The 16,615-nt window shown below is 41.8% G+C and overlaps 2 protein-coding genes across 3 annotated transcripts in view; both read left to right on the top strand.

The window, feature by feature from the left end:
- The first annotated feature begins 3,388 nt into the window (after positions 1-3,388).
- On the top strand, positions 3,389-4,565 carry LOC122569556. The gene is made up of 2 exons (XM_043730766.1): positions 3,389-3,519; positions 3,665-4,565. The coding sequence occupies exons 1-2, from the start codon at positions 3,494-3,496 to the stop codon at positions 3,954-3,956; spliced, it is 318 nt and encodes a 105-aa protein (XP_043586701.1). The 5' UTR covers positions 3,389-3,493; the 3' UTR covers positions 3,957-4,565.
- Positions 4,566-9,422: 4,857 nt separating this feature from the next.
- The window catches only part of LOC122569555 (BTB/POZ domain-containing protein KCTD1), a 40,486-nt gene continuing 33,293 nt past the window's right edge, over positions 9,423-16,615 (top strand). The window contains exon 1 of one of the 2 annotated variants that reach the window (XM_043730759.1): positions 9,423-9,666. The gene's annotated coding sequence lies outside the window, so the exon portion shown is untranslated. The remainder of the gene's footprint in view (positions 9,667-16,615) is intronic. The other variant, XM_043730763.1, reaches the window with a different exon arrangement.

Below are 16,615 nucleotides of genomic sequence, written 5' to 3'. Positions count from 1 at the left end.
CTGGTCGTTGCGCGTCGCGAGGAAACGCCAAACTTTGACGCCTAGCCGAGTAAATCTTATTTGCCACGTAGGGAAAAGCGTACAGGACGATAAATACGCGAGCAGAGCAAAGCACGTGAGTTTAAAAGCACGGCGTGGCCCGCCGGTGATGGTTAATGGAGTGGTTATGGGAGAATTATTAGACGAGTGTGTGAGATTAATTGCGGTTAAGCCTCCTCGTTAAACTCACCGAACAGATTGAATTATAGCCGTCGGTGACGATAAAATAAACCCGCGTTATTACACTGTAATTTTCTTCGCCCGTGGATAGGTTGTTTCCTTTGTCGAAATATGCTTCTCGTTCTCTTTATCCCAGAACGAGAGGACGAAGCTTTCGTTTCGCCCGACGCATTGTGCCTCTACATCTGGTGCATTAATCAGAGTTCCCGTTATCAGCTGTCGTTACGAACGAAAACGATCCGACCGCAACGATCCAGCCCGTTAGAGAAATTGAAAAGCGAATGGGAAACGTAGAGGAGAGAAAAGACGAGATGCTCGACAACTTTCAAACTTTCTGACCTCGAACAAACTTCTGCCTTTCTCCCGGCAACTTTAACCCTTAAAGCTGGGCGAACAACGAGGCCAGAGTGACGTCCCTCGTGTAACTTCAAGTTCGAACGCGGATTATTGGAAATTCGATCGTACACGAGCATCGACTTTAACACGCCTTCGTCGGTCGATAACGAACATGGGGGAAATTATTGAAATTCACGGGGTCATTAGTCTGATGCGGTCCACTCGCATGCGAATAACAATGTGCCGGCGTGATTCTGCGCCACCGATCACATTTATATTCATTTTATAATGGCTGCAAAATTATTAATGCGACGCACGAGGTAAAACAAAAAACATATCGTAAATACGTAAATTATACGGCCATCCTGCCTACCGTAATAATATAATTATACGGTGCCTTCCGTCGATGCGCGAACTGCCTTTCGATACGAATTTTATACCGATTCCACGCGTCCATCGAGATCGTGACGATTCTTCACGCAATCCACAACCTCCATCCTGACGCCGGGAGGATAAAACGGAACCAGAGATGATCTTCGATCGACGATCAAAACGATCATGCGGTCCCAGTTTTATACGTGCATATATCGCAAGATGATTCTCTTCTAACATAATAGCACGATCACGATCGTTCTGACAAGTTGTTATCATTCCGACATGGCGTGTCTGGAAACATATGTGGCTTCTGGCTTCCACTAATCCGCCTCCGTTGCATCGTATGCCGAGTAACCTTTAACTTCCACGATATATTACACATGCATCCCTTCCCCAAGTATTAGGAAACTTTAAGTTCGAAAAACGAATTAAGAACGAGTATTCCACTTCATGAAACGATTATATGATTCATGATTATTCCATTTTTCTTTACCTTTACTCGTTCGCAACCATTAATTTGCATCTTATTAAGTGGATTTTCCTTCGTTTCCTTGATATTATAAATCGAATGTCACATTTTATACAAGCGATTTTTAACGAAAACTATCCTAATATTTACGAACGTACGTTACTTTCGTGTTACGAAAAGGCCAGTCACCTGAACGGACTAACTCATTCCAACCATAGTAACTCATCTTTACAAAGAAGGACCGAAACGAAACGCTGTAAACCTCTCGCACGTGCGTATATATCATCCTTGATCTTATCGTACGTCGAGTTCGAAACCTCGGTGTATACGCCACATGCAACCGGTGTCTCCAAGACACGGATCCCTCTGCCAGGGCTTTAGAAACCATGAATTGCACGATTTTCACCGCAATAGCGAATCATACAGGAATTCGTGATAGGTTTCGTGAGGACGTATAGCAGAGAAAGAGAGAATGAAAGAGAGCCTAAAGGCGCTTAATAAACGTTATTGGCGGGGCCCTGGTCGCGCTAGGTGGGAGTAAGGCCCAGAGCACATCCCACGGCCATCTATGGGAGCCGCCTGCCTTTTCTCAGGGAGCGTTCGATGACTTACGTAAGTCTTACGAACGCGGGACGAAGATGGAAACGATGGCCAAACGAGGATAACTGGCTGACGACGAAGAAAGAAAGTAAAGAGGGGTGAAAGAGAGAAAAAGGGGCATCGCGAGGCAGACTCGAAGAGAAGGAGCCCGGGGGCTGTCTGGAATCTTCTCAAAATGATTCACAGCCTCCGGTAATTTACATTCGCTTGCGTGGGTGATCGTCGGAGGCTCGGTATCCGAGGATCGAGGGGAGGGTAGTAGGTGGGTGGCAGGAGGGGGTGGTCGGGGGCCGCCGGCCATACTCCTCTCTTTGCCGACTGCCATCGAAAAGGTTAAACATACACCCACAAGAGGTCACGTAACCAGTCAGGAGAAAGACCGAGTTTGCCAGCTACCTTCCTTCCTTTCCCTTCGACCACGGTGGCATACATACGTGCGAGCACCGTGCACGCTCGACACCGATGCACATCGCGAGGACAAAAGTAGAAAACCAAGAGGAAGGGTGAATACCTCGATGGATACTGTATTTTGAATCTGTAGCCTCGATGAGGATTAATTTCTTTTTTTCGTACAAGTGTGAGATCTAAACGCGAGGTTTTTGGAAATTTTGAATCCTCGATGAAAGAAAAACAGACAAAGAAGTAGAAGGGTGAATATTTGAGTGGATATAGTATGGGTGAAGATCCTTCTCTTTTCTGAAAGCTGAAATTTCTGAATATTTGAAACCTTTGACAAGAATGAAGGATAAGTGGAGGAAAATGGTGTATCCTGAAACGGTTACAGTATCTTAAATCCGTGGGCTCGTCGAAGATCGTTCTGTATTTTGCGAAGCTGAAATAATGTCAGACAAAGGATCCTTTTTACTTCGAATTTAATGCTTCCAGCTCGTGACTTAATTCGATGGACCGCCAAAAGTCATCCTGTTAACGTTTTTTGGCCATCTGAACCGTTCCAGGGGATCCTCAAGTACTCAATCTGCCCCTTTGAAGAACTTGATGTCTTCATCCTGACATACACGTTACAAACTCCGAATCTACATGAAGATGGGAAAATTACTATCATATAATCTTCTTTGTACAACATCGTATCCTTAGTCATTTAGAAATCAAAGACTAAAATAGCCCCATCAGTGACTTGCGTACATAATGATCATGGTTATACGGCAAACAGAAAGGAAAACGTCAGTTAGCGCTTGACTGGATCTTCGAGCTCGTAATTAACCGCAAGATTGAAATTAATAACGCACAATCGTTCGTACCGAGACGTTCCTCGAAGACAAAGAATTCCACGATCGAACAAGCATTCAATCATCGTTTATTTTTCCACGATGCACCGTCAAGCCGAGCATACCAAACTGGACAACTCCAAAAGGTACACACCGCGTAGGAGTCACGTCGTGGTTCGTTACGAGGCAGAAGTCGATAAGCATCCAATAAAGTATCGGTTTCAGTGCGTTGCATCGAAGTGTGACGTTTCACGGCGATCCGTGCTCGATGGATACACACCCACCCGGTTCAAGGTAATTTTCCACAGACAAGGATTTGCGTATCAACGGGAAGTGAGATGCACACGCTCGCGCAAAAACACTCGCGTCCTATGTCCTAGTATTAATTGCTCTGTCTTGCATGAATAACATTTTCTATCTCGATTCTTCGTGTTAATAGAACTCTCACAGCCGCTAAAGGACAGAAAATGAGATATGAAAAGAGAGGAAAAATAAATAGAACGGAAACAGAAGACGGAGGAAGATGGAAAAAGAAGACGAGGAGAAATAGAATAGCGAGACAGAGAAACGGAGATAAAAACAGAAAGGAAAAAAGTGGAAAGAAAGAAAGAGACAGAGGTGGCTCACCAACCGAGGCTCTCGCCTTCGGCACGACACGACCCGTTTCAAAGACACGTAGGGCCAAACCAGAGGGCAAAGGGGAGGAGGGTGAGAGAGCGACTTCTCCCTAAAATATGCGGACCCACGGGCAACACTCGGACTCTCCTCGTTACATCCTGCTGGACGCCTCGGGCGTATACTGGTCCGCCATGCCGGCAGTCTGTATATCGTATGATACAAAAACATCACATTATTTTCATCTTTCTTCATCGCAGCAATCGTTGTCTCTGTTCTACGCTCTGTCGTTCGTCTCTTTTCTTGCTTTTCTCCGCGGACGAAGGCAAGAATGCCTCGGGGCATGTGACCACCATTATGCCTGCCTTCCTACTCCTTCTCTACCTCCTCCTCATCGTCCTCCACCGCCTCCTACTCCTTCTGGTCTCTGTGCCCGCACTCGCCACTCGGTGTATCCTTCTTCCCTCATCTCGTCCTTCCTCGAGAATTACACATTCGAAAGAACCATTTGAGAGATACCAGTCGCGAGACCAACGATTAATTATGCGTTCGATACCCGATGCTTTTCTTTTAGAGGCGATCCCAGCCAGGATTTCTAAATAAATAATGTTTTTCAATTAAATGAATTGGATGATTGATTATGCTAACATCGTTCATTTGTCATTTAGTCAGCCAGTTACGATATTCCTCACACTGTTTAAATCGTGGATTTCGCGTTGGGTTTTGCACTAATTTTACAACCTTCATCCGTGTGTATTATGTATTTTATTTCCACTACTATTCTTTGTATACACCAGAGAATTCGCTTTATATGATAAATAAATGGTAACAAATAACTAAACCGAATCTTCGATGCGGTGATCTGTGATGTACAAAATGAATTATGGAAGAGGACCAAAGTCTTTGATGGATCCCTTTACTTGAATAAATAAATAATCAACGCTCCTTGATTCCACGCGTCTTGAAAGTTATACACATTCGTGTATCCATATTTTAAAAACCTCTTTTCATTTGCTTATCGTACAATAACATTATAGCTCATCCATACATGACGGCACTGCTTACTCGTAGCGATAATTGTTTTCCAATGTCCAAGTCGAAATTGAAAACTATTACGTAATCAATTATAATTCCTCTCTGTCAGAAACAAACGACATTCTGATTATAAAGATTCGAACGAGCTTCTCGAACGTTCAAAGTGTTATTTTCTTCGGCCGTTTTCACGGAGCGTGACATTTAATAATATCTTTGTAAAAAGATAATTAAACACGTAATGGATTATCGACAAATCATACAGGCGAATTTTATGAATTCACGACGCTCGTGGTCGTAAAATACGAGGTTTAATGACGTCTGAACGTGTCCCGTACGTTAAGTGTCAATCTTTTTCCCAATGAGCTTACCAGACGGACAAATGAATACGGTATACAACCATCAATCTATTAGGCTAGTGGAAAAAGCTAGATACCAAGATAAGTAATAAATCGACGTGGATGCACGTGATTCCGTAAAACTAGCGGTAAACGGTATTCGTTTTAGTCCATTAGAAAGATAACGCAACGAGTGAAAGCACTCGATGCAATCGAGTGGACGAGTCGAGTGCGTATCTGTTCCCTCTTCTTGCGATCTCCACCGATATATATCTATCGGTGAATTGTGACGATCGGCTAGCTCGATCGATCGATCCATCACCGTGGACGGTAGTTGATTCAGAATACATTCGTCTCTTCGCGCTCAAAAAGAACGAGCATAGAATGTTATCCGTTCGAATCATCCCATCGATGCCATTTGTATGTTTTTATGGATGAGATAATCGATCAGCCAAGCGAGATCAGAGAAATGAAGACCACAGAGAAGATACGCAATAGGTTTATTTTTGTCAATTTTCCGGTTTTTGTGTAAGACATACGCAAGTAAAATTGATTAGTTCCATCAAGGTTAATTCGTTTCATTTCCGACACTAATTGGGTAATTTAAATTTCAGGAAAACATAAAACTTCTGACTTACATTCCATGATCCGTAAAGTTGAATATGCCTGTACACAACGTTCCAGATCTACTTAACACGGACCGAACTAGTACTTGCATAAATTTCAAGCTTACAATGACTCACACAGTCCACCAAGAGAAAAAACTAAGTAGTACAAAACTGTCTTTATTCGCGCTAATTAATTCCCTTCTCGTTGGTTTCCATTGCCTCTTTATGGGACTCTTTAGACGGTTTCTTTTCCACGCTGCACTATAAGACTGGTGTAAAAACAAATTAAAAATCTCTCACAATGCAACAACAAATAATACGAGCACATTATTAAAACATACGGACATAAAAAAGTATATATTAATGATTAATTAGCAACCAGAAGATCCAAAAATTCATCAGGTTTCCCAGCCTTATCTTTCTTATCAACAGTACAGTCTTTGTTGTTGTCTCCACAAGACCACTCGAAAGTGCCAATATCCATTCAACTGAATCGCGTGATTAAGAATTCGCGGAAAACTACCACAAGCTTCTACATCGAAAATATTTTCTTATCAACGAAACGGTATTTCGGCAACTACCTCGGAATAACCAAAAGTGCCAATATCCATTCGTTCGATCACGTGGTAAAAAATCCTGAAAACGTCAGACCATTTCCTCGAACGATTTCCCGTTTGACGAAGATGGCATCACGTGGAATCAAGCGAGTCGATTCTCCACGTTGGTTTAATGCGTCCTGTCGATTCGCTCTCGAGCGCTCCTTCGACAAGCTTTCGCGGTCTCGACGGTGGATAATCAGGGCCGTGGACGACTGCAAAAAGCCGTGGACAAAAACGAACCGTGGACGTCAATCGGCGAACATTTCGAATGTGCCTCGAAATGGCAAACTAACCCTCTCCTCCTCCCCGCTTTGCCCCTTCTTCCTGCGCATTTCGTTGTCCAGAACCGTGACTCGATCCACCGTTACGTACACGAGCGTCACTTTGTCCCTGACGAAGTTAGCGTTTACGTATGCGAGCAGCATCGTCCGGTGGGTTTGGAAGTGCCCGGGGCATTCTGGAACGATGTTGTCGGCCGTGGCCGTTTTAGCCCCGGGCAACACGAATACGACAGACACCGAAGCCGAGCCGAGGCATGGTTCCCTTTATATCGGCCCTCGCCAACTGCCCCATTATTCTCGATGGCCGATGGCCAATCGTATCGGCGAAGTACCAACTGTAACTTTACGAGGACGAAGTCCCCAACATCGCAGGCCCGCTTGGAAAAGCTCCAGCTGCGGCTCCGACGAGCCTCCGAAACCCGTTAAAGCCCTGTACGTGGAATTCTGTTTATTTTACCTTTTACAATTTTAGCTCGACCACGAGACTGATTTTCCAAAGGTATATGGTGTATTTTGGAGGCATTTCGCAAATGGGAATTCGATAGGATGGATCGTTGGTTGTAAGGAATTGGAAATTGCTTTGTGAAACGACGTTCGTATACGGTGTTTGGTAAACAGTTTGGAATGGCAAGCAGTAGTATAGAAGATCTTGAAAGGCTTCGATCTTCAGACTTCTCTTAATATATGCACTAGTGATCAATAAGTAGGACTGCAGACTCAGTGAGTCGAAGAATTCAAGAAACATAGAGTTGAGACTCTTGGCAGGAAATTTTCTCTTTAAAAAAATCTGTTAAAATTATACGTCGTATTATTCTCGGCAAATGTTATATTTGCTTTCCCTACTTATTGTTTGCTCAGTGTTTGCAGCTGTAGCATATAATTTCATTGGAAAAGAATCGTGTCTGAAGCGCATCCCTTGTTAAATTAGAAAACTCTAACAAAAATTAACTTACTATTATCTCAAAGAAGTTCTTTACTTAAAACACCGTCGGACTAAAAGAAATAGCTATATTACCTCAGAAAATCATTTACTCGAGTTAATTGGAAATTAATAACGAACTTGGCAGAAGTCTCGTTTCAACTTTTTAGTCTGTAGCGCGGATAATACTAGCGGGAATACTAGCGAAAGAAAGGAGAAGACTAGAAAGGGTTAGGATAACAAGACGTACACAGGTGTATTTAATAAAGGAAGTGGAAGATAGTCGATCGACAGAAAGTCGAAGATTATCCCTTCCGAGGATTAAACGCTACAGACGGCCCCGAAGGGTATCGATCCAGTTTTCGTATAAATCTTCGGGACAACTTACTCTACCGGACGAGTAATTTCAATCGTGAAATCATCGATTGCTTTTATTCACACCAATCATTCTCAAACGCGACAATATCGCCAAACACGCCGGTAATGACGGACGTCGAATGCTTCTTGCGAGATAATTTATATAGCGTGCAATTACCGCAACTCCCCTGGCCCGAGCTAAAAAGGTAAATGAACGGGTGAGTACGACGAGAGCCAAGCATAGCGTGCATACTAAATATCTCATTAGTTAACTTAAAGGTGGACTCGCAAATTATTGTTATTAGTATAACGTTAAGTGCGAGGCGGTAATAAACGGGAGGCGCATAGATAGCACCGTTTATCTAAATTGTTTATCGAGCAAATTATTTCTCCAGGTGGAAAAATTACACGACGCCGAGGTCGCAATCACGAGGACGTAACTTATCGCGCGAGTCTCCCGTTTCCGCCTCTTTTTTGCCCGTTCGATCGAGCCCGCGCGAACGTTATGCCTGAAAAAGTCGATCGAGACGTTAAATACACGAGCAGAATCTCGTACGCTCTATATCGTTAAGCCTGTTACAAGGGTCTCTCGGCAAATACGAACGTGAAAGAGCCATCGACAGCACGAACTGTGCAAAAAAGACGAAACGAATTGATATACGGACGACGAATATCTACGTCCGCGTATAAGAAGAACCGAAGCGTGCTCCGGGCGCTTATCAAAAGAGAAACGCCTCGGGAAAAAGAAAGGATGGAAGTACTGAAGAAATAGAACGAGGAACAGGATGACGAACGCGATAATCTAAATTAAAGAAGCTAGACATCGGATTAAGGGATCGAAACACCGAGGAGATACCTCGGGCAGGAAACGGGATGAAGTTGTTTCTCCGTTGATTAAATTTCATTTGCATCGCAACAAAGTTGCTCGGCTATCTACCGAGGTCTCGCCACCCGAGCAAATAAAATTGAAATTATATACATGAACGATAGAGAATAAAAATGTTTACATATGGATGTCGATCGTCATGATGAATCTAACGCACAGATCGAATCTGATAAGAGAACCGTAAGCTGGCTATAAAGAAGTTGTGTAAAAGAAAATGTAGTAAATGGTAGTTGTGACGATGATAGCCGCGAATATCGAATTGACCGCAGGGCGTCCAGCGGGGTTGAAGCCAATTGACACACAGTAGAGTAGGATGACCTCGAGGGTGAAGAGGATTGCAAGCTCAGGGCGCTTACCAAAACGCCGCGAGAGAATAAGAGAGAGAGAGAGAGAGTGAGGGAGAGGAAGGGGGAGAGAGGGAGAGATATTAAAGGAAGAAAGAGGCGTTGGAGAGGGGAAAACCAACGCGACGTCGAGGTAGCTAGAGGTGGTGGTTGCGCTGGTAGTGGTAGTTACAGTGGTGGTGGAAGTAGCGCGAACACTGTGACGCCGGCGAAGACACTTCAGTCCCATTAAAGCTGCAGTGGAGTGCGGCTCGCGCTCGTTTTACCTCCCGAAAGAAGACACGTGAATCGTAACCACGTGGATCTGTGCGTGACACACGAGTTTCCCGCGCGTTACATCCACGGTGGCTCGAAGCAAGTGTTGAGTTTTTCTTTTCCTGGTGAAAAGTCGGGGGATTTTTTTTAAGTCGTCGCCGTGGACACGAGAACAACCGTCAACCTGGAGCCCACGTGTCAAAAACGGTGAGTGTTCAACTATTTTCTCGCTTTATTCTATCGGTTATTTATATCGAATTATTAGGAAAATTAAGTGGTATGAATGTTTCTTAGTATTTTTAAGTAAATTCAGTTAATTCGTTGAACTTGAAGCGAGGAATTATTTTTCTGATGTATTTCTAGAACTTTCATTGTTTAAAAATCTACAGGTGCTATTTTTAATGAAACGAGTTCTATTGCTAGGGATAGGAATAATATATTTTATATATATTTTTTTTTTAAAGTAATGCATAATTTTTCAATGCGGAAAATGTACCGATGAGATATGCGGATTTATAATCGTATCGTTGGCATATTGTCAAACTTTGATTACAAAAAAGGAAGAAGAAAGACAGTGTGCGAAGCTAAGCTGCTTCCTAGAACGCTCGTTCCTTCCCGATTTATCTAATCAGTAGTTTTACTTTTGCGCCAACTGCACGACAACTAACCAACCGGTGAACAATCTATAGGATGCAGAACATTTTATCTAGACACAGTTACCAGATAGCAAACAACGTACTTCTACCCTCATCAGCTACCGGTTTAATCTCCATTCGACGATACTAACACGTCCTTCAGAAGATTCTACGCAAACTAAAATATAAAGAATTAGATCCAGAGTATCTACTTACTTTAGCGTTATATCTAAGGTGGAAAATTGAAATATTGAAAACGATTTATATTCAAATAATTCATAGTCTCATAACGTCTGTAGAGGTTTATGCGTAGAGGATGGTTTGTCGGTGAGGTTTAATGGACGAGATTGCTCGTTGTTGAAATCGTTGAATATACTTAAAATGATAAATTAGTATATAGATAATGTTCGCAAAGACGCTCGTACTAACCGATTCGCTAAGACAGTGTATAAATCGTAAAATAGGATCGCTAATGACTCGTTAATTAGATCGCTGATAATTCGTTGATAACTGGTTGATAACTGATCGACAATTGACTGTAACTCATTTCCTTGCGATCGCGTCCGTTTATTTATACTGGTCGAGGGAGAGTCGGAAAATACAAATTCGTCTTTGTTCGGCGGTTGCACGTAGCAGCGACATTGTTTTGCTCGGAGTTTATTTACTTTTACATTACGTGTATCCCAACGATCTTCATACTCCGAGGCAAAACAACATGATTTGAATTGACCTTTAATTCATGTACCGCTACACGCCTTAAGTTAGAACTAAAATCAGTGCTAAAACTGAACTTTGATACAAAAACATCCTGCTCCGTTCGTATTATATGCCACAAATGTTATTTGATATTTCTGAAGCAAGTAATTAATGAATAGTCCATGGTTGAGTAGTAATCAAAATAAATCGATCGTGCATTCATGCGAACCATAAATTTATATACATTTAATATCAGCATACTTCGTCGATTGTACGATGTTTATAAATATTACTTGCACACCGTTGTATTTACTATAACATTTACGTACCAATTAATTAGACCGAAATTAGTAAGTTTTGAATCATTCAATGGTACCTTCATATGATTACAAAAATTTGATAGTACGACACTGAAAAGCATACAGGCCGATGAAAGATGTTTCATTAATAAATAAGAGTATATGCAAATACTTTTTGCAACCATTGTATCTACTTCGCGACTCGCTACGCAATGCGAACGTCGAACAACTTACAAACCATCAACAACGTCCATGGATTAGGATAATTACGCGGAGTCGATAGGATGACGATCTCGCGACTTTATAGAGGCGAGGAAAGAGCGTAAACGAGTCGTAATATTTGAACGGTCTCCTACGGATGCACAAATAGACAGAGTAGCGAAGGCACAATGAAATTGCTCAATCGTTGGCTGCATTCCGGCGTCATCGAACAATACTTATGATCAATTATGCATCTCGCGTCCACAACAGTGACATATCGTGCCGCGTTGCACGGAATTCGCTTTCGAGAGTTAATGCAGTTTAGAGCTGATGTATCGTTTTTAATTTTCTTTCTTTTTGTAGATTGTGAACGTCTGACAAGAGCTAATAGAAAAGAAAATTGGAAAGCCTTGAATTATATGGGCTTTGAAAAGTAGCTTGAAATACCGTTTTGTACTTTGTAATATGTAATTTAATACGTCACTTTCTATATCTATGTTTCTTATTTCCTTTTCCCTTTCGTGAGAACCAATGTGTGAATTTTAATAGCACTTGCAGTTTGGAATTTGACTGATTTCGTTTTTGATCTAAGTGAGAGAGAAAATATTTCTATAAATGTCGTTAAACAGTATTTGATAATGTAATTCCTCGAGAGAACATTAGATCGTTGCTCTTTGTCCTAACAAACATCAACATCATTTACCGTGCACATCATAATTCTCGAAACACGACAAGATTCCTCAACACGCGTGAATCTTAGATGAATAAATTACGCGTACAGTCTTAACATCTTTTCCACAAAACTTCACACAACATCATCTCCTATAACAAAGCTATAGAACGAAATTCCTGTTCGTTTTCCTACACAGTCACGTTCAACGTGGGATGTTATTCCAGCGAGAGAAACACGCGAGAGAAAATACAACAAAAGGAAAAGGAATAAGAATGAGGCGGAGGAGAAAGGAAAGAAAGCTCTCTCTCCAAAGCGTTTCGTGTCTTCGAGTTTACAAGAACCGCTTCGACGAGGACGAGCTCTTAAATTTTCTCGCGTGAGGCGATTCGAGAGTTACGAGGAACCGATCGAACCGTATCGAACGTCGAACGTTCAAAAGCTTTCGAACCGTGGAAGAAAACGTTCCAGTTCGTTAAGACGCGTTGCTATCTGAAATAATTACCGTGCTGTCATCCGGAGACGTGCAATCCGTGACAAAGCGAAGTAACGGTTCATATGGAGGCCCACGCATTCACGTTAGAGGAAGCACGTTTCTCTCGAAACCGTGGCAGAAAATGACGAAACGGTGAACGCGATTTATCTTTCGCCACGTACGCCGCGTGTCTCCTTACCGGTATCCATTAATTTCGTTACCAATTCAAAGAACTGGTGCGTTATTGCCTCGAAATTTCTTCGTTTTAACCGTTCCGCGCGATCGATTCTTCGATAGATCGAACCGGGGGAGTATCGTTTTTTTTCTTGAGAAGATCCGGTTAGCCCGTGGCGAGACTCGCATCAGTCACGAGTCTGACAATCGCGATATCAACTAACTTTCAATTACCAACGCAACTCGTATTGCCCCGGTATTTTATACATTGCGTTGGTGAGATACTGCTTTGTCGTGAATTCTCTATTCTAATTAGACACTCACCGTGACGCAATTTTCATTCATAAAGAGGAGATACATATGTTTACCCTAGATTTCTCTCTTGGTTTCTTATTTATCTGTTTTTAAGATGCAGCTTCTGTGTGGATGTAGAATGGCATTGTGAGAAAAATTTTCAATAGCAGGCAATATTTAAGAGTGACGATGTTGAAAGCAAATGAAACAACAGGGGAGAATATAAAGTAGGTTGTTTTGTCTCTTCCGTTCGACTACTTTCGTCACGCGTCTTTTCAACGATTTGCTTTCTCTCATACATCCATATACGCATCCGTAGTAACGTAACAATAGGCAAATATTTTTAGCTTTCCTTAAAACGTAAAAACTTCTGCGAACATAAAAGCAAGGATAATACCGCTACATAAAAATTGGAGAACCGCGGCGGAGCTAAAATAATTTGTCTGTACAATACGCTAGATCTCACACGCGCGTATCACTACATTATCTCACTCCATTAAATTCCTATACAATCGATATATCGTACGCGAAGCAACGTCAAACATTACGATCACCTTGCTGAGCTTCCACAGAAACCAAACATTTTCGCGATAAAGAACGACAATAAAACACGCGAATAAAAAACGCGACAGGAGAGAGAAGAACGAACAAAAGGAGGTTGTAGAAACCGAAGAACACGCGTCTCTCGGCGAATTTCCGCGGGAAATTCAACCGGATCGCGATAACGTTTGGAACATCGGAATCGTGAGACGATCCTCACGAAATTGGAAAACACGGCGGAGACGCTGGTGCTGGAAACTTTTGAAACCGGTTACCGGTGCCGCGGCAGAGGTACTCGACGTATACCGATAGCAAAAGCAGGGTAATGGAAGGGGTGGTTCGCAGGCAGTTGGAGAAGGCAGGGGTACAGCACCCGCTAGCATTTCAGAGAACGGATGTGGAAGGGATGTGGACTCTGCGGAAATTGTGCTGGGGTAGGAAAACGGGGGTTGGAAACTGACCCGAGGGATCGCCCAAGGCGCAGACGAGCTCTGCAGTTGCCGTAATTAGAACCGAGCGCCTGGGGCACCTAGCCGACGGCTGACGAGTCTCCAGCGGACCGAAATTATTCATGAAGCCGCGCCACCCACGGCGAAATTTTCCCGTAAATATTTTCCCTTGTCCGAGATATCGGGCCCCGTGATCCGCGTGGCACAAACCTACGCGTATATTCGTACGTATAGCGCATGGAAATGATACAGCCAGAAAGTAAATTAAAACATTAACCCTTCCGCTACGCTGCTTTCCGAATTTTAAACGTTTTTGGTTTATAAAGGTTTAGAATGTCTCTGGTAATCTCCAAAAACTTCAAAGGCTATAAGAAGCGATATTTCATTCTATATGAATTTTGTTTTAATCTCATTGTTTCGCAATAATATCATCGCAGTGTTGTTTGTAACAACTGCGAAGAATAACTCATCCGTGCTCTGTAGATTGTTGGAAGAATAACGAAACGTTTAATTGCATTTAGTTAACTTCTAGCTAAGTTGTTGGTTTCTGAAATAAGACAACTGTGCCGTTTTAAAAAATTTATAAGGTTAATTATATCGTGACATGAGTGAATAAAAGGAAAATAATTCTTTCTAACAAATAAGTTTTTGATACCTGAGATTATAGAACTGTATCGAAAAGTAGAATAGCATGCCTGTGTTCGTATCACCTGGATGTTTGGAGTTTTCGAGTTATGCACGATGTTTCATTCGGTGAACTTTTTAATAGACGAAACAGAGAAAGAACAGTTGAATGAAATGAACGATAATAAGGTATCGACTAAACGTAACGATATAATATCAACATGAAAGGAAACTGGAAACGTTTAACGATTGTAATCGAGCAGAGATTTTAATCATCGGTAGCAAACCGATTTCTTTTGATATTTATCGGACTTTACGATCGAGGCAAATCAAACAGTTCCACACCGTTTTCCATTTCTAGATTTAAATAGAACGTTCGATGGTAATGCTTCTCGCAATTTGAAAACTAAATTCGACGAAGAATGCGTCCAATCACCGATATTAATCGCTAGCTAATTATTATATGTCTAATTCCATATCAATCGACATGAATATGAGATAGCGCAATTAAAGTAATCATAGTTCGTTAATAAATCAATTACCAGCTTAATTACAGTAGTCGAGCACTCGGTTACCGTACGATTATCAATCTATCTTCCTCAAACGAGGATCGTAGAGCAGATTTAACTACGTAATGCACGTTGCAACAGCAATGTCGGATTACAAAACAGCCGAGTACCAACCAACAACATGTGGCTGAATCGTCGGCACATTACCAAAGCAATAAAATAACGACCACCGACCGCGTAGCATTCCCTCGCGTCTTATCCAATCGATTAATTACCTTGATTACATCCATTCGACCGCCAACTGATCTTGTATCGATCGATCTCCTCCAAGTCATACTTCTGTCACTCTCGAGATGCGATCATTTTTAAATCCTCTTTCGGTTTGATTTGTTGTTGACAGACGTATCTGCGGATGAATCGAACGGGTCGTGAAACTGTCAGGGATTACGATACACGTGTCAGATTTATCTGGAGATTTTTGGATTTACATGATAGATCGTGTCACGTTTCTTTTTCTCGGTTTTCAAGATTTCCATTGAAAGCGAGCGATCTGACACGAAGATAGCAGAAAATGAGAAATCGTAATAAGCTTACTTTATGTAGAATCACATTAATGCAATACGGGAACTCTGTTTATAGAAAGTCGATCTATTTGAATGAAATTTTAGTTTTGGCTCGATTAAATGAACTCTTGCTGGCTGAGTCTATTTGTTGGAATTCCTATTATACGAACCCTAATTATATAAGAGAAGTTCAGATAAACAGAGTTCTACTATACACGCGTGTATTGTATAGAATCGCCTACGCGAATGCGAAATCTCAAGAAAATCCCTTTATGCAAAGTTCTAGAGAAAGCAACACGTGTACGTAGGATTATTCATATAGACACAAAATCACATGGAAATGCCTTTTCACAAAATCTCTAACTTCAACGACGGAGGACCACACGCGTGAGCACGGAATTGCATTTAAATCCCATTACCTGAAATCCTTAACATCAATGACAAAGCACTCTTAAACAGAGAATAGCCTATGAGAATGGAGAATTTCAAAAAGATTTCTGCTGCAAAATCCGAGATAATCCTCCAACAATAAAGGAGCACATATGCGTATAATTACCCATATGAACACAAAATCTGAAGGAAATTCCTGTGCAAATTATTCTTAATCTCTCAATGATGAAGCAACACCTGAGCATAGAAGCTACATGAAAAATCATCGCTTCCCAGCGATTAAGCAGTGTAGATAGATGGAATTGTCTACACTATATAGGAAATCTCAAAAAGCTCCCTTGTTGCGATATCCTTAATCCGTAATGACAAGACAAAATGGTACTCAACTTATATCGCGTTGTAACAAAACCACAAACCAATCGTTCGACATAAAACTCGTAATCTTCGAGATAAAGCAACATCGATGAATAGAATTGCCTATTATAACGTACGAGGCAAAAATGTGAAGAAAACTCGCAAACACATAAATCTTAACCTTTCGATATTAAAACAACCGGTGCGCATAGAATCGCTGACATTATCATAAAATCGTCTACAAATTCCTTTACGCAAAATGTTTAACCCTCAACGATAAATC

The sequence above is a fragment of the Bombus pyrosoma genome, linkage group LG7, assembly GCF_014825855.1.
Source record: "Bombus pyrosoma isolate SC7728 linkage group LG7, ASM1482585v1, whole genome shotgun sequence".
NCBI classification, from domain to species: Eukaryota; Metazoa; Arthropoda; class Insecta; order Hymenoptera; family Apidae; genus Bombus; species Bombus pyrosoma.
The sequence above is the reverse complement of the archived record's forward strand: the minus strand, read 5'-3'. Positions and strand labels throughout refer to the sequence as shown.